Source organism: Lynx canadensis, chromosome E2, assembly GCF_007474595.2.
Source record: "Lynx canadensis isolate LIC74 chromosome E2, mLynCan4.pri.v2, whole genome shotgun sequence".
Lineage (NCBI taxonomy): Eukaryota > Metazoa > Chordata > Mammalia > Carnivora > Felidae > Lynx > Lynx canadensis.
The window spans coordinates 28,170,427-28,194,188 of record NC_044317.1 but is presented as its reverse complement, the minus strand read 5'-3'; the positions used below and the strand labels follow the sequence as shown (position 1 = coordinate 28,194,188).

At 42.5% G+C, this 23,762-nt stretch overlaps 1 protein-coding gene across 1 annotated transcript; it reads left to right on the top strand.

Moving 5' to 3' along the window:
* The first annotated feature begins 283 nt into the window (after positions 1-283).
* Positions 284-22,579, top strand: OGFOD1 (2-oxoglutarate and iron dependent oxygenase domain containing 1). Its single transcript, XM_030299059.1, is given in 15 exon segments — positions 284-420; positions 423-497; positions 2,118-2,176; positions 2,178-2,264; positions 6,074-6,120; positions 9,242-9,342; positions 12,831-12,947; positions 13,526-13,617; positions 13,826-13,954; positions 14,235-14,348; positions 15,787-15,866; positions 16,133-16,446; positions 21,029-21,151; positions 21,647-21,705; positions 22,211-22,579. Coding segments are annotated over 15 exon segments (1,635 nt in total). The 5' UTR covers positions 284-344; the 3' UTR covers positions 22,373-22,579.
* The last annotated feature ends 1,183 nt before the right edge of the window (positions 22,580-23,762 follow it).

Genomic DNA, 23,762 nt, shown 5'->3' with positions numbered 1-23,762 from the left:
GCGGTTATTCGCGTTCTCCTCAGCAGACGCCACCCGCCATTAACATGAGAGCGCAAGAGGAGGTAAAGGCACGCCGGAAGTGCATCCGGAGCGTCTGGCGGCAGGAAGTGGAGAGGCGGTGGCTGGCCTAGCCCAGCACCACTGGGCCAATCGCTGATGAGATGACTGCAATATCTGGAGTTTCCATTGGTAAATCAGGAATAGGCTCCCCCTCCTCTTACTTTCGCACTTCCTATTGGGCGGTGCTGGGAAACACGGGATAGGGGGCATTCTGGGAATTGCAGTCCGCCCAGGAAAGTATAGCTGCTTAATCAGTGTGGCGTGGGTCTGTAGCTTAAGAGAAGATGAATGGGAAACGGCCAGCTGAGCCGGCCCCGGCCGTGCGGGGGAAAAAGGGAAAGAAGGAGGTGATAGCGGAGTTTCGGATGCTGTCACGGAAGAAACCTTGAAAAAGCAGGTGTCTGAGGCCTGGAGCCGCAGGACGCCGTTCCGTCACGGTAACCGAGTGCTGTGAAGGGGGAGCTGCCGCGCGGGGTCTGGGGGCCTCTGAAAGTCCTGCCACTCGAGCCGAGCCCTGGGCAGCGGGGCCACAAGGGAAGAGTCTCTTGGAGACAGTATGACTTTGGCCACCTCTGACTCTCCTGCTATCCTCTATCATCCCAAGTTCGGTTCGGATTTAGAAATCTGAGAAGAGAAGAAACGTAGGCCCGAGAGTTTTGGGAAGCAGAGGGCATGCAAGTTCGTAGTTCCTCCGAGGGCAATGATCGCTTATCCCAAAATAGCGTAGCCAGAGCATTTGTTGTGAGCTGCCAGATAGTTGGCACCTGCGCTTAATCGTTTTCACACAGCCTATAGGTCGACTGCGTGACTTATGAAAGCAAACAAGTGTTGAGCAAGGGGAGGAACCCACCTTGAACGATTCCAGCCTCAGCCTCAGATACCACCTTAGGGGATAAGAATTCTGCTTAATGCATCATGCTTTCCCTTCTAGAGATTGCCATGATTTTGCTTTCAGTTGTTAAGTACTTTAAAGAGGTGAGTCCTGGGTGTCTGGATGCACATAGAAAGTGATAGCTCTATACACGCAGGGACTTGTCAATATTCTAGGCTGTAGGATGGAAATAGGGATAGTGTCTACCACAGCTTGCTGAAGAGATGAAGTGAAGTCGTGCGTCTACAGCATCACTGTGTTTGGCACGTGGTGGGTCGTGGTGGTGGTGACTATTATTAGAAGCAGTGGGTAAAATGTTGAGCTAGAAATCAAGGCATCGGAAAGTTATGCTTGAACTGATTTTAAAAAAAAAAGAATGTTGTAACTTCCTCCAACAGTAACTTGGGGAAAGAAATAGTAGGGTCAATGAAAAATCACCAGCCGCAATTGTTATTGTCACTTTTTAAAATTGTATATATTTTGAGAGAGCAAGCACAAGTAGGAGAGGGGCAGAGAGAGAGAGAGAGTCCCAAGCAGGCTCAGCACTGTCCAGCGCAGAGCTGGACTTGGGGTGGGATCCCACCAACTGTGAAGCTGAGCTGCTATTCTCGTTTTTTTTTTTTAATTTGCTACTCTCATTTTAAGTGTGGGGGAAATCAGTAAAGAATCAAATATATTTAGTTCAATAGCTAATCTTTGAACTAAAACAGAAACGAAAACAAAAAAGCGGGTAGCCTGGGTGGCTCAGTGGGTTAAGCGTCAGATGTCGCTCAGGTCACGATCTCGCAGTTTATGAGTTTGAGCCCCGCTTTGGGGTTGCTGCTGTAAGCACAGAGCCCTCTTTGGATTCTCTGTCCCCCTCTCTTTCTGCCTCTCCACTGCTCACTCTCTCTCAAAAATAAGTAAACATTTTTTTAAAACTCAAAAAGGAGTACGAACCTTAATTTAGTGATATCACCTGTACTCCTTTTAAGAATTAGTATTTTAAGAACAATATTTTTTAAAAGTAGCATTGAATGCGTAAAGAAAAAGAGAGAGCTTATAATTCTTCCTCCAAATCTTAGACTTTACTTACTTGATTTCTGAGAATTCACAACCATTCCCTTTTGTATTCTCTCGCTATACCACTTGGGAGTCAAAAATATAAAAGGAGAAAAAGCCACAAGTAATGTTTTCCTTCCAACAGAGGCCATTGTCATGGACATGGAACCCTTTCTTCACTGCGTGATCCCAGACTTCATCCAAAAGCCAAAACTTTTTGGAAGGGCTTCAGAAGGAACTTTTGAACTTGGACTTCCATGAAAAGTATAACGATTTATATAAGTTCCAGCAGGTATTTATGTCCCTTTCACTCTTCCACTTCAGAAATTAATTGACCACAAAGCCATTCATTACCTTTGGACTTGAAGTTTTAGATTGGGTTTGCCTTGGAGGGTCCCTTGCCTTGACATTGTAAGAAACATTCATTGATTTCACATAAGCTTACTGAGTGTTAACAATATATTAGGTGCTATAATTATTGCGTGGGACTCTCTGACAGTCCTCTGCCTGTAAGACTTCAAACTCTAAAATACAGTAGAAGTGATAACGATGGCAACAGATAGTCAAGAAATACAGTAAGCCGGTAAGTTAAGTACATTATAAACAAAGGGGATCGGGTACATTTTGGGATTGATATGCTAAAGAGAACTGTATGTTGGAAAATAATAACCATTTAAATTTTTGAGTTCATGTCTGTATTTTAGGTGGCATGATGTATTGCAGCATGTTGCTCACTGCAGAATGTCCAAGGAGAGTTAGGTCTATTCCTTTTTGGTGGACGGTTTAATTTGGCAGGAAAGACCATGTCAAAATCATGGCTGGATTTTCTACTCTTAGAAGACAGGGCCTAGTCTAGGTATGGAAATCTAGATCATTGGTCTCCCCAGATTTGGGGGGAATATCTTTTTAGTACATGGTGTACATCACTCTTAGAAATCCTTTATAAAACTTCATGGACATCAACCCTCAAGAATCACAGGATAAAAATGAAAAGATGAGACCTATTTGTTTTCTTTGCATTTACCCTTTGATTCCTCTTTATCTGGGATAAGAGAGTAAATAACAGGATTTCTCTCTCTTTTATTCTTTTGCACTAGAGCTGATTGTGTCCCCCAGTATGTCTATCTTTGGGCCTTACACATATGATTGAATTAACCACATGATAAAATACACAATATAACTCTTAATATTCAGGAAATCCAGTTAATATTAAGCTTTTATCCTTAGTAAAGTTACATAGGTTAATTAAAACCACAATGATCTGCCTTTGTAATTATTATCAACTTCAATCACAATAAATCTCTGTTAGATTTAGGGCCATATGCATCTCTGATTACTAAAATTGAGAAATAAAGCTGGTTTTTACTTAATGCAGTTTGGTGGATGAAAATACTTCTAACTGTAAAGTCAGTGAGTGGGAAAATAATAAAAAGGGCCCTGGGTAATGAGGAGGGGAATAAAAGATAACTTTAGATCACATGGGTGTTTGATGGAATTCTACTGGGCTGTGAATAATATTTACTATGCTCACTTTGGGACTGAACTTCTTCATCCTAAGACAGTAAATATAAAACCTGCTTTCAGTCTTCTGCCCCTTCAGACTTTGTTTGTATCCCCTTTGTTTGTGCTATGAATTGCCTTAAATGGGTCTATGATACCTTCCAGCCTTCCTAACAGTATGTCATTAAGAGTGGCCTGATATTCTGTATATTTCAGAACAAACATTATTGAGTGCATGCTTTATGCCATGCTAAGTACTTTATTAATTCATTAAATCCTCAGTCCTGTGAAGGAGGTACATTAACTATTCCTCTCTTACAGATGAGGGGACTACATCAGTTTTTCCTTCTCTTCCGGATCGTTCCCTTTGACATATAAAAGAAAGATGTTAAGAAAAAAGTGCTCTTGACCTGACTTTGCCCTTCAACCACCACCCTATTCCTCTGCTCCTCTTTTTTTTTTTTTTAATTTTTTAGAGAGAATCTCAAACAGGCTCCATGCTCAGTGCAGAGGCCAGCATGGGGCTCGATCCCATGACCCCGGGATCATGACCTGAGCCTAAATCAAGAGTTGGACGAGTGAGCCACACAGGCGCCCCTCTCTGCTCCTCTTGACAGTAGAGTTCCTTATAAGGTGTCTGTACTTTCTTAAATATGTCTTCTCCCATTCTCTGTTAAGCCCACTTTTCTTCAGCCTTTCACCTACACTCCACTGCAGCTGCACTTGTCAAGCTCACTCTCGACTTCTTCTACGTTAGTAAATCCAGTCAGTCATCAGTTTTGAGGCCTCATTTTACTCCACCTCCCAGCAGCACTGGAGCTACTATGTTACTCCTTTCTCCTGGAGACATTTTCACTTTACTGTCCGGATGCCTTGGGGCTTCCTGCTACCACCCTGGCAAGTCCTTGGTTTCTTTTGGTAGGCTTTCCTTTTGTACCTGACTTCTCAATGATGGAGTACTTTAGGGCTTTGCCCTTGGACCATTTCCAGGGAGACCCTCGCTTTGCCTCTATTCTTGGATATCTGTTCAGTGTCTCACACCTAAGTCCAAAACTAAAACGCCTGATCATCTCCCCCTAAATCTGTTCCACCTGCAATTTTACCCATCCCAGTTAATGGCAACTCAATCTTTCCAAGGGACCAGGCTTAAAAACCTTAAGGTCCTCTCTTCCCTCATACCCAGTTTGTCAGGAAATTCTGCAGGCTCTATCTTCAAAACCTATCCAGAAAAACCCACTTCTTTTCATTCCAGTGCCAACAGCCAACACCTGGCCCAAGCCATCTTTGTCTCTCATCAGGATTATTCTATCAGTCTATTAACCAGTCTCCCTGCTTTTACCCTTGCCCAGCTCCACAGTCATAGCCGTTGTGTTATTTTAAAACAACAGTGGACCCAAAAGAATTGAAGACACGTTCACATAAAACTAGTACACAAATGATCATAGCAGCATTATTCGGAATATCCAAAAAGTGGAATCAACCCAAATGTCCATCACCTGACAAATGGACAAATGAGTGTGGTCTGTCCACACAATGGAATATTATTCAGCCAGAAAAAGGTATGACGTAGTTATGCTGCTGTAACATGGAGGAGAGGAGGAGACTTGGAAATGTGCTGAGAGAAGCCAGCCATGCAAGGCCACAGACTGTAGGATTCCGTCCATATGGAATGTCCGGAATAGGCAAATCCATGTAGAGAGGCAGAATGTAGATTAGCAGTGGCCAGGAACTTGGGGGAGAAGGGTATGTGCAGTGACCACCTGATGGGTACGGGGTTTCTTTTTGAGGTGATAATAAATGTTCTGGAACCAACAGTGGTGGTTGCACAACATGGTGAATAAACTAAAATCCACCGTATTACATACTTCCAGATGGTTAAGATGGTAAATTTTATGTTACATGAATTTTATCCCAATTTTTAGCAATTTAAGTGGGATCCCAATACTCCCTTGCTCAAAAATTCCCATGGTTCCTCATTTCTTTGTCAGAAAGCCAAAGTGCTTAGAACAGCTCTAAGGTGACCCCTTACCTCCTTGGTCTCATCTCCTACCACTCTCCCCCGTACTCTCTCTGCTCCAGCCACATAGTCTCCTTGGATTTCTTGACTAGGAAATGCTTCACACTCAGGACCTTGAATCCTCTGTGCCTAGGTATTCCCTTGGACTGTTTCCCAACCTCCTTCAAGGCTATGCATCCCTCAGCGAGGTCTAGCCTGGCCACCGTGTTTGTACTTGGAAGCCCTTCCCCATCTTGAGCATGCCTACTCCCTCATACCCTGCTGGTTTTCCCTGCGCATTTGTCCCCTTCTTTCATACTGACCACTGTATTTGTATGTTTATTGTCTGTCTCCCTCAAAAATAACATAAGCTCCACTGTCACAAGTGTTTAAGTATTTGTTGAATAAGTCACAGGGGGATTAAGGAAGTCGCCCGAGTCGCAGAGCCGCCACGTGGAGAGACCATGCGTCAAACCCAGGCAGTCTGGCTTCAGGGCTGGGCTGTTACCCACAATGCTATGCCACCAGGGCACTCACTGAACTGCTTTCCTCTGTGTGTCTCATATATGAAGGAAATCTTTTTTTTTCCTCTTTTTATGATCAAGTCTGATGATTTGAAGAAGAGAAGAGAGCCTCACATCTGTGCTTTAAGGTAAACAACTGGTGCTATTTGTCAGGTGCGGGAAGTATTATATAATAACACTTTTGTAGAGGAGGAAACAGACTGAGAGATGAAGTAAGTTCTTCAAGGCTTCCTAGATGAAAACTGAGGGAGCTCAGATACAAGCTCAAATCAGTCTGATTCCAGGGCCCAGTTTCTCAATGATAAAATGTTCAACCTTGTTAGTAATCAAGGAGACACTGCAGGAAGCATTTTTCACCTATTAAGTTGGCAAATATTCAAAACCCCAGTGTTGACAGTTGTTTAGACCCCTTTATGCACTGCTGCTGACTTTCTTGGATGATGGTTTTGAAAGATGTATCAAAACCCTAAAAATTATGCTTATAATTTTGTAGTGTAAGTCCACTTGTGAGAACTTCTCCCAAGAAAATAATTAAGGATGAGCTCAAAAATTCCATAGAAGATTATGTGTTGTAATGTTGTTTAAAATAATGAAAAACTGTATACAAATTAAATGGCCACGCACTGAGATTTACATAGTTAATGGCACAAATGTAAAGTGGAAAACTCTACAGCTGTTGGCTATGACATATGTGAATTTTAACATGCGAGTATGATAAAGTTAAACCCTATTTCACCAATTCTAAGATACATTTTCTTTTTTCCCATTTTAGCACTGCTGAGATCCAGTGTCTCACAAATTACAATGGTGTCCTAGTTTAATTGGCAACATTTTTTAAGTGAAATGTAAAATAATACTACTTCTTACAGACAAAGGCATATTAGAGTCAATGAAATACACTTGTCAAAAGAAAAGATGTTAAAACAACACACACAGTGTGAATGATCTTAAGAAAGATATATATTTGGCTGTGTGTATACCAACGGAACGGCAGAAGAATGGGACGTTTAAATCTGGCTAGTAGGATTTCAGATTTTTTTTAACAGTTTTTTTTTTTTTACTTCTGGAGTGTTTTTTTCCCCAAGTTTTGCTACAATAAACACATGTTACTTTGGGGGGGGGGGTTGTTTTGTTTTTTAAGTTTATTTGAGAGAGAGTGCATGTGCACACGATTTGGGGAGGGGCAGAGAGAGAGGGAAAGAGAATCCTAGGTAGGCTCCATGCTGTCAGCAGTGAGGTGGGGGGAGAGCCCAACATGGAGCTCGAACCATGAGATTATGACCTGAGCCAAAATCAAGAGTCAAGGACACTTAACAAGCGCCCCTTAGCACGTGTTACTTTGTAATAACTTTTTCATCTATACAGAATTTCTATATATGATGGCAGTCTGCACAGATTGTTATTTCTTCCAAATCCTGAACTATTGCTTATGTATTAATTGTAACTCATAACATTTCATATTTATTTAGACCTTTCATTGTTCCAAAGAGAGGTGATCGCGCTTTAAGGCATTATTATCTCATTAGCTCACAGCACGCCTCTGGTAAGCATTTCCTATGGGACTGAGGTTCCATTCTATACACACAGGGTAACAGCTGGATGGTGTGTGAGAGACAGCAGTCCTTGGTCTTTATAGAAAGGTGACCTTTATCTTTCCCGGTTGGATTCTGCAATTTCTCTCTTAAATACAATTAACAAGTGAGAATAATGACAGAAAATAACCCTGTCCTCGTGACACCCTCACAGAGTGACTAGAGGAAGGGCTTTTTATGGAATAAACTTGAGGAAGCCAATGTTACCAGTAAAAGAAGGATTTAAGGCTTTGGTAATAGTTGTTTAAAGCATCAAGACTTTGCAGAATTGTTTGCCACCCACATCTCAAGCCTGGTTCAGCACTTTGCTCTGCTGGCTCATTCCATGTAATTTGCAACTGTTTTTAAAGTTATGTGGCACTTCTGGGTGAACTAACGTAGCACAGTAGTTTACAGAAATTTTTTGGTTTGGTAATGTATAGTGCAGAAGAGGTACTCAGTATTAAAATCTCAGATCAGCCTGAAGACTTGATATTTAGGAATAGCACAATTGCATTTGGTGGGAATTTCAATTGTGTACATCTGGACTTAGAGGATCCCCAAAATATTGTCTGTGTGTGCAAAATGTGAACTAATGTAAATCCTTTCAAAATGATATAAATTCATCGAGATTAACAGAATTTCAAAGTTGATCAGCTGAATGAGTTATAAATTGTATTAAAGAGATTTCTGTACAAAGAACCACATTAGGTGGTAAAAGGAAATGGTCAGCATCTTTTAGTGGTATCCTGCTAGCATCAGAACCTCTTTGAAAGGGACACCTGGGTGGCTTGGTTGGTTAAGCACCTGACTTTGGCTCAGGTCATGATCTCACAGCTCGGGAGTTCGAGCCCTGCATCAGGCTCTGCTGACAACTCAGAGCCTAGAGCCTGCTTCAGATTCTGTGTCTCTGTATCTCTGCCCCTCTCCCATTCTCTCTTTCTCTCTCTGTCTCTCAAAAGTAAACATTAAAAAATAAATTAGGGGCGCCTGGGTGGCGCAGTCGGTTAAGCGTCCGACTTCAGCCAGGTCACGATCTCGCGGTCCGGGAGTTCGAGCCCCGCATCGGGCTCTGGGCTGATGGCTCAGAGCCTGGAGCCTGTTTCCGATTCTGTGTCTCCCTCTCTCTCTGCCCCTCCCCCGTTCATGCTCTGTCTCTCTCTGTCCCAAAAATAAATAAAACGTTGAAAAAAAAAAAAATTAAAAAAAAAAAAATAAATAAATAAATTAAAAAAAAAAGAACTTCTATGAAAGATTTTCCTGAGTGCCACATAGTTAGCATAATATAGACTGTTATTGCAACTTAAAGTTTTTAATCTACAACAGTGTCACCTAAGTGGTCATTAAACAGTGGAGCCAGTTTTAGTGCTGAAGAACATATCTAAAAATCAGTAACCTCGGAATGGAACATCAGTGCAATAAATTATGACAGAGGCCAAATCACTGCCATGATAGGGCATGCCATAAATTTAAGAGGAAGAAAGTAAAATGAAACAGAGAAAAAAAGATTACAGTAGATAGATTAGTATTTATTTCTCTTTATTTCAGTTCCAAGTCCTAAACTGTGCAAGTTTAAAGTAAAGAATAAACTGCAGCCTCCAGGAAAAAGTAGTTGTGGCCTAGATCCAAATGGAGGCCTCACTGCAGCCTAACAAGTGATCTTTGTTTACATTTCTAGGAAAGTTCTGTTTGAAGATTTCCGGACTTGGCTTGCTGACATTTCCAAGATTGACCTGGAATCAACTATTGACATGTCCTGTGCTAAATATGAATTCTCTGGTAAGAAAGATAAAGCCCTTGACATCTGGAAGTCTTAAAGGCTTTAACTAACAGTGGCAAGAAGATAGCACCAGTGTGCCAGAATCCTGGGCTGCGTGTCCCCGCGTAGCATTAGAATCTGCTCAGTAAGGAACACTTGACCGGCTCATATACCGAAACACCCACCTTCCTGGAAGGTATAATAAGGCAGGGGTTGTCTTTGGTGGAAATATGAAAACTGTTGACCATATTTTCCGGAAAATGCTGACATTGCACATGCACACCCGCTTTGTGTACAGTATCAGGAAACTCAGAGGTGATGTTGTAAACTCTACTCGTAGAACCACATTCTTAAGGGAAAAAAACCTCAATATAGAAGGATACAGCGTAAACCTTGACAGTCCCCTTCCCTTTCTTTTTGTCCCCCATCTCTTCAGAGGGATCCATTGTCACCAGTTCCCTTTGGGAGCATGTAAATGTCTTTTTGAAAACATGTTTGGTTTTTTGTCTACAAGAAAAAGCATTTCGTTTTGTGTTCCTGAGTCCAGTTTTGATTTGGGTTTACTCTCACACAATATAAAGTATAATTGGGGGAAGTATAAATTGGTAGCAACTTTTTGAGGGTAACTGAGTAGTACACAGGAAGAGTCCTATCATACGCCCTTTTTAAAAAAAAAAAAAACTTTTTCTTTTCAACTGAAATAACTTCAAACTTCTAGAAAAGTGGCAAGCATAGTACAAATAACGTATTTCCTGTTGGACTTGGTTGCCGTTCTGTCCCATGACCCCCAAGTGATTCCTACAAGGACATTCTCCTGTATGATAATGATAAACCATCAAAATCAGGAAGTTGAGATTAATCCATGATTCCCATCTAATCCTCAGGCTCCATTCAAGTTCTATTATTTGGTCCTTGATTGCAAAAGGATCTAGGGGCGCCTGGGTGGCTCAGTCGCTCGAAATGGCCGACTTCGGCTCAGGTCATGATCTCACAGTTCGTGAGTTCAAGCCCCGCATCAGGCTCTCTGCTGTCACCCGGAGCCTGCTTCAGATCCTCTGTCCCCCTGTCTCTCTCTGCACCTCCCATGCTCGCTCCCTCTCAAAAATAAACAAAAAATAAATAAAATACGTGTTCAAAGGATCCTGTCCAGGATTGCGTCGTGCATGTAGTTGTCATGCCTGTTTGGACTCCCTCAGTCTTTCCTTGACTTTCATTGTCTTAATGCTTCTGAAGGTTTACAGAGGAGTCATTTTGTAAAACTTCCCTCAGTTTGAGTTTGTCTGATGCTTCCTCATGATTAGATTCAAGCCATGTGTTTTTGGTAGGAATATTACAAAATTAATTATGTGGGTTTTTGTTTTTTTTTTTTTTTTACTGCATCTTCTCAAGTGGTATGTGGTTTCTGTGTGTCATAGTCTAGTGATACTAACTCTGATTACTTAATTAAGGTGGTGGCTAATGTCAGACTTTTCATTTTTTTTTTTAATTAAAAAAATTTTTTTAATGTTTGTTTATTTTTGAGAGACAGAGCACAAGTGGGGAAGGGGCAGAGAGAGGGAGACACGGAATCTGAAGCAGGCTCCAGTCTCTGAGCTGTCAGCATGGATCCCAACATGGGGCTCAAACCCACAAACCACAAGATCATGACCTGAGCTAAAGTTGGACGCTTAACCAACTGAGCCACCCAGGTGCCCCAGCATCCTCTGATATTTCTTGCTGGTTGCCAAACGGGGATATTTTTCAATAAAAAATCATTTATTTTACATTTATTAGTTATTCTACTGTAAAGGAAACATCCCCCTTTTCCCATTTATTTATTCATGTATTTATGTCAGTGTGGATTTATGGATTACTGCTTATGTAACGGGCTATAAGCAGTTGCTGTCATTATACTGATGCTCATATTGTCCCTGATTTGATCAAGGGGAGCCCCTTTAAACTGACTTCAGGTCCTTTTGATGTGTCCCCATCATTCTTAATATATCTTACTTTCTAGCAAAACAAGATTTTCCAGGCTTATCCTACATTTCCCCTGCTCTAGATCCAGAGTTGGCCATTCTTCCAAAGAACCCTAGTTCCTTTTAGTGAAGAATGATGCTTAAAAATCAAGATCTGGGTGACTCAGTCAGTTAAGCATCTGACTTCAGCTCAGGTCATGATCTCACAGTTCGCGAGTTGGAGCTCCACATCTACTACTGTCAGTGCAGAATCCACTTCAGATCCTCTCTCTCCCTCTCTCTCTCTACCTCTCTCTCTCTCAAAAATAAATGAACATTAAAAAAGAAAAAAATCAAGGGGTGCTTGGGTGGCTCAGTCAGTTGAGCGTCCAACTTTGGCTCAGGTCGTGATCTCACAGCTTGTGAGTTCGAGCCCCGCATTGGGCTCTGTGCTGACAGCTCAGAGCCTGGAACCTGCTTCAGATTCTGTGTCTCCCTGTCTCTCTGCCCCTAACCCACTCGCATTCTGTCTCTGTCTCTCTCAAAAATAAATAAACATTAAAAAAATTTTTTTGTTTAAATCAAGATCTGGACTATAGGTGTTTTTGCTATTAGGGTGTCACCACTCCCAGGCCTTTCAGTGGAAAAGAGGCAACAAACACATATGCACATATACACACACATGTGCACACACGTGCATTTACACTTTTGTGTGTTTCAACATCTAGAAATATGTAGATATCTAAATATCTATATAAACATCTACACATATAGGAAGCTCAATTCACGTTGATTCCTGCAGTTGCAATTCAACACTTTAGGTTTATCCCAGATTTTGCCATTTCCGTATTTGTAATTTCCTACCTCAGCAGTAAGAACCATGGCTTCCATTATCTTCAATAGATTTCTTTATCAATCGATCATGATCCCTCCATGTGTGAACATCTCAGTTCACCATAGCATGCCTTCCCTCCCCTGCCCTACACAGATGCCTGCCTTGCTCAGTTCCACCAAATGGCCCTTAGAAGTTTTAGCTCAAGAAATAAATGGGAATCAGTACCAAAAGGTCTATGTACAGTGATGTTCATTAAGGCAAATGGAGACAACTTAATTAACAAGTGGAAGATTAGTTAAAGGGGAAGGAAGATAATTCATAACCCGTATGGTATACTACGTGGCCATTAAAAAGCATGACAGGTGTGTATACTGATGTGGACACTTACCATGTAATAAAAAGGCCACAAAATAACCACTGTAGGATACTGTTTTTTTAAAAGCAAATGTATGTAGGAAAAATACTGGAAGAATATATGCAAAAATACTGTTAGTGATTCTCTCTGGGGTCTGTCCCTATATGTGCCCTTCAGTGCTTTTGGAGTCCCCCGTGTTGCCCGTTTTATGTCTCCAATTATAAACCAGGAGAATAAGTGTCATTTTACAGCTGGAGGAGTTCACATTACAGATGAGTATCAAATGGACTGATATTAAATGCTGGATGCAATCAGCTCCAGCAGCTCCTGGAGCTGCTCCTTGCGGTGCGGGACGTTAAAGTGTGCTTTGCACTGTTGCAGATGCCCTCCTCTGCCACGACGACGAGCTGGAAGGGCGCCGGATCGCCTTCATTCTTTACCTGGTTCCTCCCTGGGACAGGAGTTTGGGGGGCACCCTGGACCTGTACAACGTTGATGGTAAGGCAAGTGCATGCTCCTTGGCACTAGCCACTTCTGAGTTCTTACATACAACATGTGTACTCATCTAAGGAGGCGGAAGCCATTCAGTGGGGTGACAACCGCAGGGGAAGGGATGTCGGCCCTGACAGCTGCCTCTAAGTTGTGCTTCAAGTCGTCATTACTCCAGAGATAGAGTCCATTAACAGGACTCGGCAGACCCTACTTCTGAATACTGACCGCGGAAAGGTAGAGTGCGTGTACATTCGCCTGGCACCATCGGTCTGCTAGGGTGAATCCATCTGACAGGAAGCCAGGGCTATTTTCTAAGGACCGACACCAAATGTTGACTCTGGAAAACTTTCCGAATTTATTCCAGCTCTCATCAATAATAGAGGGATGGCGTAGTGAGAACAGATATCACCCAGCAGAACCAGCAAGTATGAGGGAGACAGATGGAAGGGGGTGGTGGTTTGGGATCTGCAGGGTACGTCTAGTTCCCCCTAGAAATCTGAGAATTGTTGGAGTGAAACAAGGCGGACTGGAATTGGTTAACGATAACGAAACCACATTTGTGGTTGTTTTCTCTCCTGGTGCAGAACACTTTCAGCCGAAGCAGATTGTCAAGTCTCTTATCCCTTCATGGAACACACTGGTTTTCTTTGAAGTGTCTCCAGTATCCTTTCACCAGGTAACGGTTGTAAACCACAAATATATAGAATGTAAGGATCATACTTTTTAGTTCCCCGTTAACAAAATGTGACAGCTTCCCGACGGACCCCTGTGGCCAGATAGTGCCCACATCCGTTGTGATGGATCTGGAAGTCAGTGCACCCTGGCTGGTGACCTTCCCCCTTATCTGGTGTGTTCATTCATGTGCTGCTGGCCTTTCTTTTCAGGTGTCTGAAGTCCTGTCTGAAGAAAAGTCACGTTTGTCTATAAGCGGCTGGTTTCATGGTCCTTCACTGACCAGACCCCCCAACTACTTTGAACCACTTGTACCTCGGAGCCCGCACATCCCACAAGATGTAAGGATAAATGCCGGTTGTCGGGCCTCTTCTCTAGAAGCTGTAGCATGTCGTTTGTTTTCCTGGTAATGAAACTAGACTTTACGTTTGCTCTTCCGCTCTTCTTGGATAAACTTTTGATAGTATCTTTTCTCAGGCAGAGTTTTCTGGCACTTTTATGTGTAACAAGGAGGAAATTATAGAGTGAGGATTTGCATATATTTTACTGTTATGAAATGACATAAGTGCAAAAGCAATAAGAACTGTGAACTCATATTTGGCATCTGCTCCTTCTTTTAAGCATGAAATTTTATATGATTGGATCAACCCTACTTATCTGGACATGGATTACCAAGTTCAAATTCAAGAAGAGTTTGAAGAAAGGTCCGAAATCCTCCTAAAGGAGTTCCTTAAGGTAAGCCAGCATATCCTGTCCAGTATATCTTGGGGACATCCTAACAAAATCTCACTGTTATAACAACTTCTGCTTTTGTCTTTCTTCTTGGGTGGGTGCATAGGCATCATTAAAGAAGTTTTTTTGTTTTATTCCTGATTAGAATATTTTTATCACCCTCTTCTTCAAATAAAATATGGAAACAGTACTAGCAGCTGACATAGGTAGCAGTTGTATGCTTAGTGGGTTAAGAGTCCCTTGGGTGTTCCCCAGTTTTCTAAAATCTTAATGGTGCATACACACACACACACACACACACACACACACACACTCACACACAACTAGCCTCTAGGCTGAGAGGGAGTTGTATGTATTTTCCTTCCTATTCATTTGGTGAATATGGTTCACTATAAGCTCATTGCTTTTAGTAGAGAGATTATTAATTGGTCAACCCCTATTAATGAGCATTTGACAAGGATGAGGTAGCCCATTTCAGTGGCAAGGGAACTACATCAGAAGTCAGAAGGACTCTATGTTCATGTCCTGGCTCTATGGTTTTACTAACCCGAGCAAATCACTAAATCTCTCTGAGCTTCCATTTCATCATCAATTAAACTGCAATAGGACCTGCCTTGCTCGTCTTGAAGAGTTACTGTGAGGGCCACACGAGATCATGGATGCTGGTGTGGTGCTTCACAGTGATCCTGCTCCCCCCGGAAGCGCAGTCCCAAGAGCTGTTCCTCCATGAGAAAGATAAAGGTTGAGATGCTACGTTCTGTCTCTCTCTCTCTCTCTCTCAGAATTTTAAAGCTGACATTAGCATATTAAGGAATTTGAGAAGCATAGTAAATAAACTTGTTTGACCCTATTTTACTGAGCTTACCTAAATCAGGCTTTGTGATCCTCGTTCCTGTTTTACAGCCGATGGGACTGCAGTGTTGAGAACATTCCTTGGGAAGCTACATTAAACAACTATAGAGAAAGCCTCTTGAGCATATTTCAACAGATTATTCAGCTTCTTGCTCTGTTCGTGGCTTATTTTATTTATAAGGCTGATTAAATAAAAGTGAGGCCTGCAAGAGATTTTCGTTGTAATGACATTGGCTGTTTTGCAGCTTAATTTTTTTCCCCTCATATGTTCTGGATTGAAGTCTGTATTGTGATCTTCATTTTATAAATTCAGGCGACTGAGATGTTGAGCAATTTGACATAAGACCTACAACTGCTAAAGGAGATAGTCCAGATTAACACTCAAATCTCTTGGCTAAGGCATGCTGATGATTTATCCAGTCTTTGTTCTGGCTTCACTGTATCAGGCCCGGGGTGGGGGTGTGAGTGTTGGCTGGCCCTTTTAGGAATCAGCCAGAATGATTCTGCAGAGCTGCTCCAGCTGCAAGACCAGGTGTGGGACTACAGGGAGAGTCCCTGACTGTTTTTTTTTTCTGTGCTCCTTTTCCAGCCTGAGAAATTTGCAGAGGTCTGTGAGGCTTTGGAGAAAGGAGATGTGAAATGGAGCAGCCGAGGTCCCCCTAACAAAAGGTAGAACCAAGACATTTGCATTTAGCACCTGCCTGTTGGTCAGCCAGGCTCACCTCCGATAATAGGACATTGGCCCCGGTGGTGTTCCGTCCCCACGGCCATCTGGTAACAGGCCCCGAGAGAACCTCACTGTTAGAACAACTGGTGATTCAGTGAGCTATGCCAAGGTTTAGGCAGCGGGGTACAAAGCTAATGATCGGCTTTTATTCCATGCGTGATATTACGTCTGTGGCTTCGATGAACAACTTGGCATCGCTGCTTTCCAGGTTTTATGAGAAAGCGGAGGAGAGCAAGCTTCCCAACATCCTGAAGGACTGCATGGAATTATTTCGCTCCGAGGCTCTGTTCTTGCTGCTCTCCAACTTCACAGGCCTGAAACTCCACTTCTTGGCCCCTTCAGAGGAAGATGAGGTGGAGGACAAAAAGGAGGGCGAAGGCACCTCTGCAGCTGATCACACTGAAGAAGGGACTAGCCATAGCTCCCCTGGGCCCCAGAGTCCTCAGACGGCCGTCAGCCACAGCAGCCAACAGAGCAGTGAACAGACAGACCCAGAGTCAGAGGAAAACGAAGCCAAGAGAGGTAAGCTGTCGATATGATTTGTCCTTGTGTACCATTAAGCACTCACTAGTCAATCATTTATTCACCCAACAAATATTGCTTGCGCATCTGCTCTATGCTAGGCCTGTTTCAGGAACTGGAGGACAGAACAAACAAGGTCTCTGCTCTCCTAGAGCTAATATTCTAGTAGGAGAGGACAAAGATTAAACGTGTACACGAACCACAAGGACACATCAAATAACAATAAGTGCCATGCGGAAAACTTTCGTAGGGTCACGTGTGAGGAACGACCGAGTGGCCTCTGAGGTGAATGGGCAGTTGGAAGAGCCTGTCTCAGAAGCTGCTATTTGAGCTCAGATTGGAATAACAAGGATCTATGGGAAGAACATTCTAGATAGGAGGAGCAGCTCGTATGTTTTACTAGGCTAAAGATTTACGAACAGTGGACAGAAATAGGACTGGCTGTGCCCCAAACTACTTTAAAACACAACATCATCAAGGAGAGGAAGGTGAGCAGCTTATGTCTGCTAAGGACCAATAGCAGGCTAAGAAAAACTCGTTTGCATTTGGGCATATGGACAGAGGAAATGATTATTAAAACTAGAGGAAGTCTAGGGGCGCCTGACTGGCTCAGTTGAAAGAGCATGCGATTCTTTTTTTTGTTTTGTTTTTAATGTTTATTTTTGAGAGAGAGAGAGACAGAGTGGGAGCAGGAAAGGGGCAGAGAGAGAGAGGGAGACACAGAATCCGAAGCAGGCTCCAGGCTCTGAGCCATCAGCACAGAGCCTGATGCAGGGCTCGAACCCACAAACCGCGAGATCATGACCTGAACCGAAGTCGGACACCTAACCGACTAAGCCACCCAGGCACCCCAAGAGCATGCGACTCTTGATCTCAGGGTCCTGAGTTGGAGCCCCATGTTGGCTATGGAGATTACTTTAAAAAAATAAAAAATTTTAAATTTTTTTTAAAAAGTAGAGGAAGTCTTTCATCATCTACAAACAAGATGAAAAAGAGAAAAACATAGGAAATTTAAGAGGGAAGGCTTGGGGCACCTGGGTGGCGCAGTCGGTTAAGTGTCCGACTTCAGCCAGGTCACGATCTCGCGGTCCGTGAGTTCGAGCCCCGCGTCAGGCTCTGGGCTGATGGCTCAGAGCCTGGAGCCTGTTTCTGATTCTGTGTCTCCCTCTCTCTCTGCCCCTCCCCCGTTCATGCTCTGTCTCTCTCTGTCCCAAAAATAAACGTTGAAAAAAAAATAAAATAAAATAAAATAAAATAAAAAATTAAAAAAAAAAAAAAAAAAAGAGGGAAGGCTTCTGTGGATTTGGTGACTGAGTAGTTACCAATTCAACATACATGTTTCAGTACCTACTAAACCAGTCGAGAAAATCTGTTTCCCAACTCCTCTCCTCAGTTTTACTCTCCCTGCTTCCGCTCTGATTTCTTGAGAAGGACCCCATGCAGTTAGAAGAGCAAGGATGAGGGATCGCAGTGGAAACAAACCCCGCAGTGTGACAGGGAAACCACAAGCATTGTAATGCAGATTCTGTGGCCTCCCAAACGGACTGACCTGTTGCTTTTGTCACCACAGATACTTAGAACACCAGACCCAGGTAGCTTTTCCTGTACTGGTCAATACCCAGCACTTTCTTTAATAATTTTTTTTAATGTTTTTTACTTTATTTTTGAGAGTGAGAAAGAGAGAGAGAGCAAGCAGGGGAAGGGCAGAGAGAGGGGTACACAGAATCCAAAGCAGCCTCCAGGCTCTGAACTGTCAGAGCCTGACATGGGGCTCCAACCCATGAACTATGAGATCATGACCAGAGCTGAAGTCAGATACTTAAGTGACTGAGCCACTCAGGTGCCCCAAGATGGCCTTTAAGATAGAGGTTGGCTTTCCTTGATAATTGAAACTGGCATCTATACTTGGACCCTACAAGGAATCAGGTGAAGATCAGTGGAGCCTCAGGGGCTGTTTAAAAAGGTATTTGTTTACCTCTATTCCTTTTGGTTTCATTTTTATGGGAACCTGCAGCTTAGGAAAAAAAAACCTATATAGGCGGCCAAAAGATGCTTTATTCTATTACCAAGCGTCTACTGTTATGGAAGACCCTGGACCAAAGCAGAGCAGGGAATACAAAAGGTAAACATGAAAAGTAACTGTTTGCAAAGTTTATCATCTTAAAAGGGTGGGGACCAAGCTATAAAGGAGCAGAGTTTTTATATTTTATTAAACTGGCGTAAGTTCAAATTAGAGGCTTTATAACTTTAGGATGTTAAATGTAACCCATGTGATAACCAAAGAAAATAGCCATAGAATATACATAAAAGGAAACAAGAAAGTAATTTAAGTGTTTCAATGCCAAAAAACCAATTAAGTACAAAAGACAGGAATGCAGGATATGGGGGACAAAAAGCTATAAGGCATTTAGAAAACAGGGGCACCTGGGTCGCTCAGTGGGTTGAGCATCTCTTGATTTCAGCTCAGGTCATGATCCCAGGGTTATGGGATAAAGCCCCACATTGGGCTCCACACTGAGCATGAGCCTGCTTAAGATTCTCTCTACCTCTGCCCCTCTGCCACATGCTGTCTCTCTCTCTAAAATAAAAATATTTTAAAAATAGCAAAATGACAGAATTAATTCCCTCTTTATTAGTAATTATTATTTTTAAAAATTTGTTTTATTTATTCATCTTGAGAGAGAAAGCACAAGCGAGGGAGGGGCACAGAGAAGGAGAGACAGAATCCCAAGCGGTGTCCGCACCATCAGAGCAGAGCCCGATGCAGCGCTCGAAACTACAAACTGCGAGATTATGACCTGAGCTGAGATCAAGAGTCTGATGCTTAACCAACTATGCCACCTAGGCACCGCTCTATTAGTAATTACTTTAAATATAAATGACTATCAAAAGAAGGAGATTGACAAAGCAGACAGGAACACAAGATTCAACTATCTGCTGTCGGGGTGCCTCGGGGGCTAAGTCTGTTAAGCATCCAACTTCAGCTCAGGTCATGATCTTGAGGTTCATGAGTTTGATACCCACATGGGGCTCACTGCTGTCAGTGGAGCCCACTTTGGGTCCTCTGTCCCCCTCTCTGCCCCTTCCCTGCTGTCTCTCAAAAATAAATAAACTTTTAAAAATGTTTAAAAAAAAAAAAAAAGAATTTCTTTAAAAAAAAAAATACTGTCTGCTATCTACAAGGGACCCGCTTGATATCCCAGAAGCAGAAAAAGATTGAAAATCAAAGGATGGAAAAAGATGTTCCATGCAAGTAGTAACCAAAAGAGAGCAGGAATGGCTATACTAATATCAAATAGACTTTATCTTTATTTTATTTATTTATTTATTTATTTTTATTTTAATGTTTATTTTTTATTTGTGTGAGAGAGAGAGAGAGAGCAGGGAAGGGACAGAGAGAAGGAAACACAGAATCTGAAGCAGGCTGCAGGCTCCAAGCTGTCAGCACAGAGCCCGACACGGGGCTCGAACCCACAAACTGCGAGATCATGACCTGAGCCGAAGTCGGATGCCCAACTGACTGAGCCACCCAGGCGCCCCTATCTTTATTTTATTTAAATTTTTAAGATATCATACAAAGTGTCTTCTCTAACCACAACAGGATGAAGTTAAAAAGAAATGAGCTATCAAGCCATGAAAAGATACAGAGGAACCTTAAGTGCTGTTACTGAGTGAAAGAAGCCAGTCTGAAAAGGCTACTTATCGTATGATTCCAACTCTATGACATTCTGGAAAAGGCAGAACTAAGGAGAGAGTCAAATCAGTGGTTGGAAGGCACTAGGAGGAACGAAGGGATGAATTAGGTAGAGCACGGGGGGTTTTATGGCATTAAAACCAATTCTGTCCAATACTGTCATGATGGAGACTCGACATTACTCATTTATCAAGACCAAAAGAATGTAGAGCACCAGGAGTGAACCCTAATGTAAACTATGGATTTTAGTTAATAATAATGTGTAGTATCAGCTTGTCAATTGTAACAAGCGAATCACACTGAGACAGGATGTTAATAAAGGAGAAACAGGAGGTAGGACAATCTATTTTTTTTTTATTTTTATTTTTTAATGTGTATGTTTGAGAGAGAGCGAGACAGAGCATAAGCAGAGAAGGGGCAGAGAGAGAGGGAGACAGAATCCGAAGCAGGCTCCAGGCTCCGAGCTATCAGCACAGGGCCCAATGTGGGGCCCAAATCCACAAACCGTGAGATCACAAACTGAGCCGAAGTCGGACACTTAACTGAGCCACCCAGGCACCCCTGCAGTCTGTTTAAAATTATAGTATTTATTCATGTTATAATTTTTTTTTATTTTGGCAGCTAAATATTCTATCTGAAACTAACTGTAAAGAAAGAGAGCATCAACGTCCCCCCGACCAACAGTCAGACATGGTACATTTCTGACAGTCACTGTTAAGGCTAGTTTGGTGGAGTAATAGATCAGAACGATAGGTCAGTAGGTCAGAAATCATTATAGGAATGATTTCACTTTAGTGTTGGATCATTCCTGCTTACTATTCCCTCGCAATCTAGCAGTTGTATCAAGTTATTTTAAATTTTTTCTGGCCTTCTATGGTTTTTTCTTAGACTCAAGTGTTCCCACATGCCAGGGGGAGTTGAGGCGTTGGAAGACTGGTCACTACACTTTGATCCATGACAACAGCAAGACTGAATTTGCCCTGGATTTACTTCTCTACTGTGGCTGTGAAGGTAAGAGTCAGGAAGTAACTTATGGAAACCAGTGAGCTGTTTCCATAAGAGGGGCAGTCTCTCCCGGTGATGCTCTCCACCTGACCCAATTCAGAAGTGATGTACCTTGGCCAGGATCACAGATCACAGAGGCACCCTGTTGGAAGGGATCTTGGGGGTCATGAACTTCAGTCTCCCCAACTCAAAGGATTTCTATCTGTGACTAAGGTATGGGGGATGTGGACCAAAACAGTTTCCCCAAGAACCCTCCCGCCCACTCAGATCTACATCTTTTATGTAATTTTCCTTCCAGGTGTATTTTACATTTAATTCTTAGTTTTCACTCCTTATTCGATGTTGGTTGAACAGTAAATTCCGGCTTGTAAGCCATAGAGTTGGTTACCACTAAGGTCCCAGATCCCCCAGTCGTAGAGCAGCCTGATATGGGCGATGTAAGTAGATGATGGAAGTCTTGTAGGAAAAGCTTTCTGATTGCTGTTTGTCTTCCCTTTTAAGGCTGGGAGCCAGAATATGGCGGCTTTACTTCCTACATTGCCAAAGGTGAAGATGAAGAGGTAAGTTGCTTCTGATAGCAAACTATCCTTCTTACTTCTTAAGGAAGCTTTCATTCTTCACACACCCAATTTTTATGACCTTCTGCCAGTGTCCTTAGCTGATAAATGCATGATGGTCTGCCTGGCACTGGTTCTGATTTCTAGTAGTAAGTACTCAGCACGGAATAAAAATGCCAAAGGGTAATCACTAGGCATTTATTCTACCCTATTGAGAAATTCCATAGAAGTTAAGAGTTGATGGTGCATTCCCATGAAATCTTTGGATATAGTAAGGAATAAACGCAGGAGGTAGAACCTTTCTGGGTATGTATTGGAATGGGATCCATTGGGAAATGCCTTGACAGCTAGAGCAACAGCGCCTCCTCGTAAAGGATCTTTTAAAAGATCCCCTGTCACCAGTCTGAGTACATGATGTGAAAACCATCTGTTCCGTGGTGAATCGTTGAGGAAAAGCATTGAGAATAAGTTCTGTGCTCTGATGTGACACTGTATTCACTTATTTCAGCTGCTAACAGTGAATCCGGAAAACAACTCTTTGGCACTGGTCTACAGAGATAGAGAGACTCTGAAATTTGTCAAGCATATTAACCACCGAAGCCTAGAACAAAAGAAAGCCTTCCCAAATAGAACAGGTTTCTGGGACTTCTCGTTTGTCTATTACGAATGACAGGGCTGAGCCAAGCTGAAGAAAAGAGATCCTTCCTCAGTACTGGGGAGTGCGGAAGAGCTAGGCATCACGCGGAGAGCTACAAGGTGGCCTGTGTGACCGTGTCTTCAAAACTGCGTGGTAGGACTCATCGTTATTGTCTGCAATCTAGGCCTTGAGCTTGGAGCCAGGTATTTCTCTCTTGATTAAAAAAAAAAAAAAAAAAAAGCTTTTTTGTCTTTTTTTTTTTTTTTCACATTCAGTTTTTCATTTTCCATATGGACTTCCTTAGTGATTTTTAAAAAGCTTTTGTGTGTGGTAAAATACACACAACATAAAGTGTACCATTCTAACCATTTTTAAGTGTATACTTGAGTGACATTAAGGATATTCACATGGTTGTGCAATTGTCACCACCACCCATCTCCAGAACTTTGCCATCTTCCCAGACTGAAACTGTCCCCACTAAAGAGTAACTCCCCGTCCCCCTTCCTAGCCCCTGACAGCCACCATGCCACTTTCAGTCTCTGTCTCCGTTCATACAAGTGGAACAATACAATATTTGTCCTTCTGCAACTGGCTCATTTCACCTAGCATAAAGTCTTCAAGGTTCATCCATGTTTCCAGTGAGTGTTTGTTTTTTAATACTCATAAATGACTGCTGATTCTGTCCTTCCTAAGCATACCGGTTTAGAAAGTTACAGAAACTTCTGTCCTGTTCTGGGTGGGCTCATTATACTTCCTCCCAGTGCCTATGGCTTTGTTTCACTGTGACTCCCTTAGGACAGTGTGGACTTAAATGATGATGGTATTCCTGCCTTGGTAAACACCGGGCCCCAAACCACATGGCCCCTGAGACTTCTGAGTGGCTGCTTGTGCCATATGTCATTGTTCCTGGGGACCCACTGCTTTTCCATCCTGGAGTTGTGGCTCCTGTATAACTAGATGATTCTAGCCTCGCATGTGTCTTTCCTGTCCCTACTCTCGGTTCAGCTATAAAATGAGTTGCCTGTTTTTCTTTAAGAGAACAGATGCTAAAGGCCACATCAAAATGCCAAGAGGCTGTCCATTTTGTTACATTCTCTTCCCTGAACTGGTGTGAGGCTTATGTGACAACTACCACCTATACATGGGGGTGTGTACGAGGGAGGGTAGTGGTCGCCGCGTCGTTAGCTGCAAGATGCTGTTCTCGTTCCAATACTGTCTTTTCGTTTCCTGTTTTTTTACATTGATTACCAACTGTTACCGTAACTTTTATCTGGGATTTTATTAATCGGTAGGAAAAGCATTGGGCTTTTACCTTCTTTAATCTCCTAATACTTCGAGTACTCCCTCTAAAGTTGGCATTTAAATGAAGAGAATGAGGTTCACTTCCTTTAGGTTGATGGTTTCAAGATTTTTTTGATTTTGT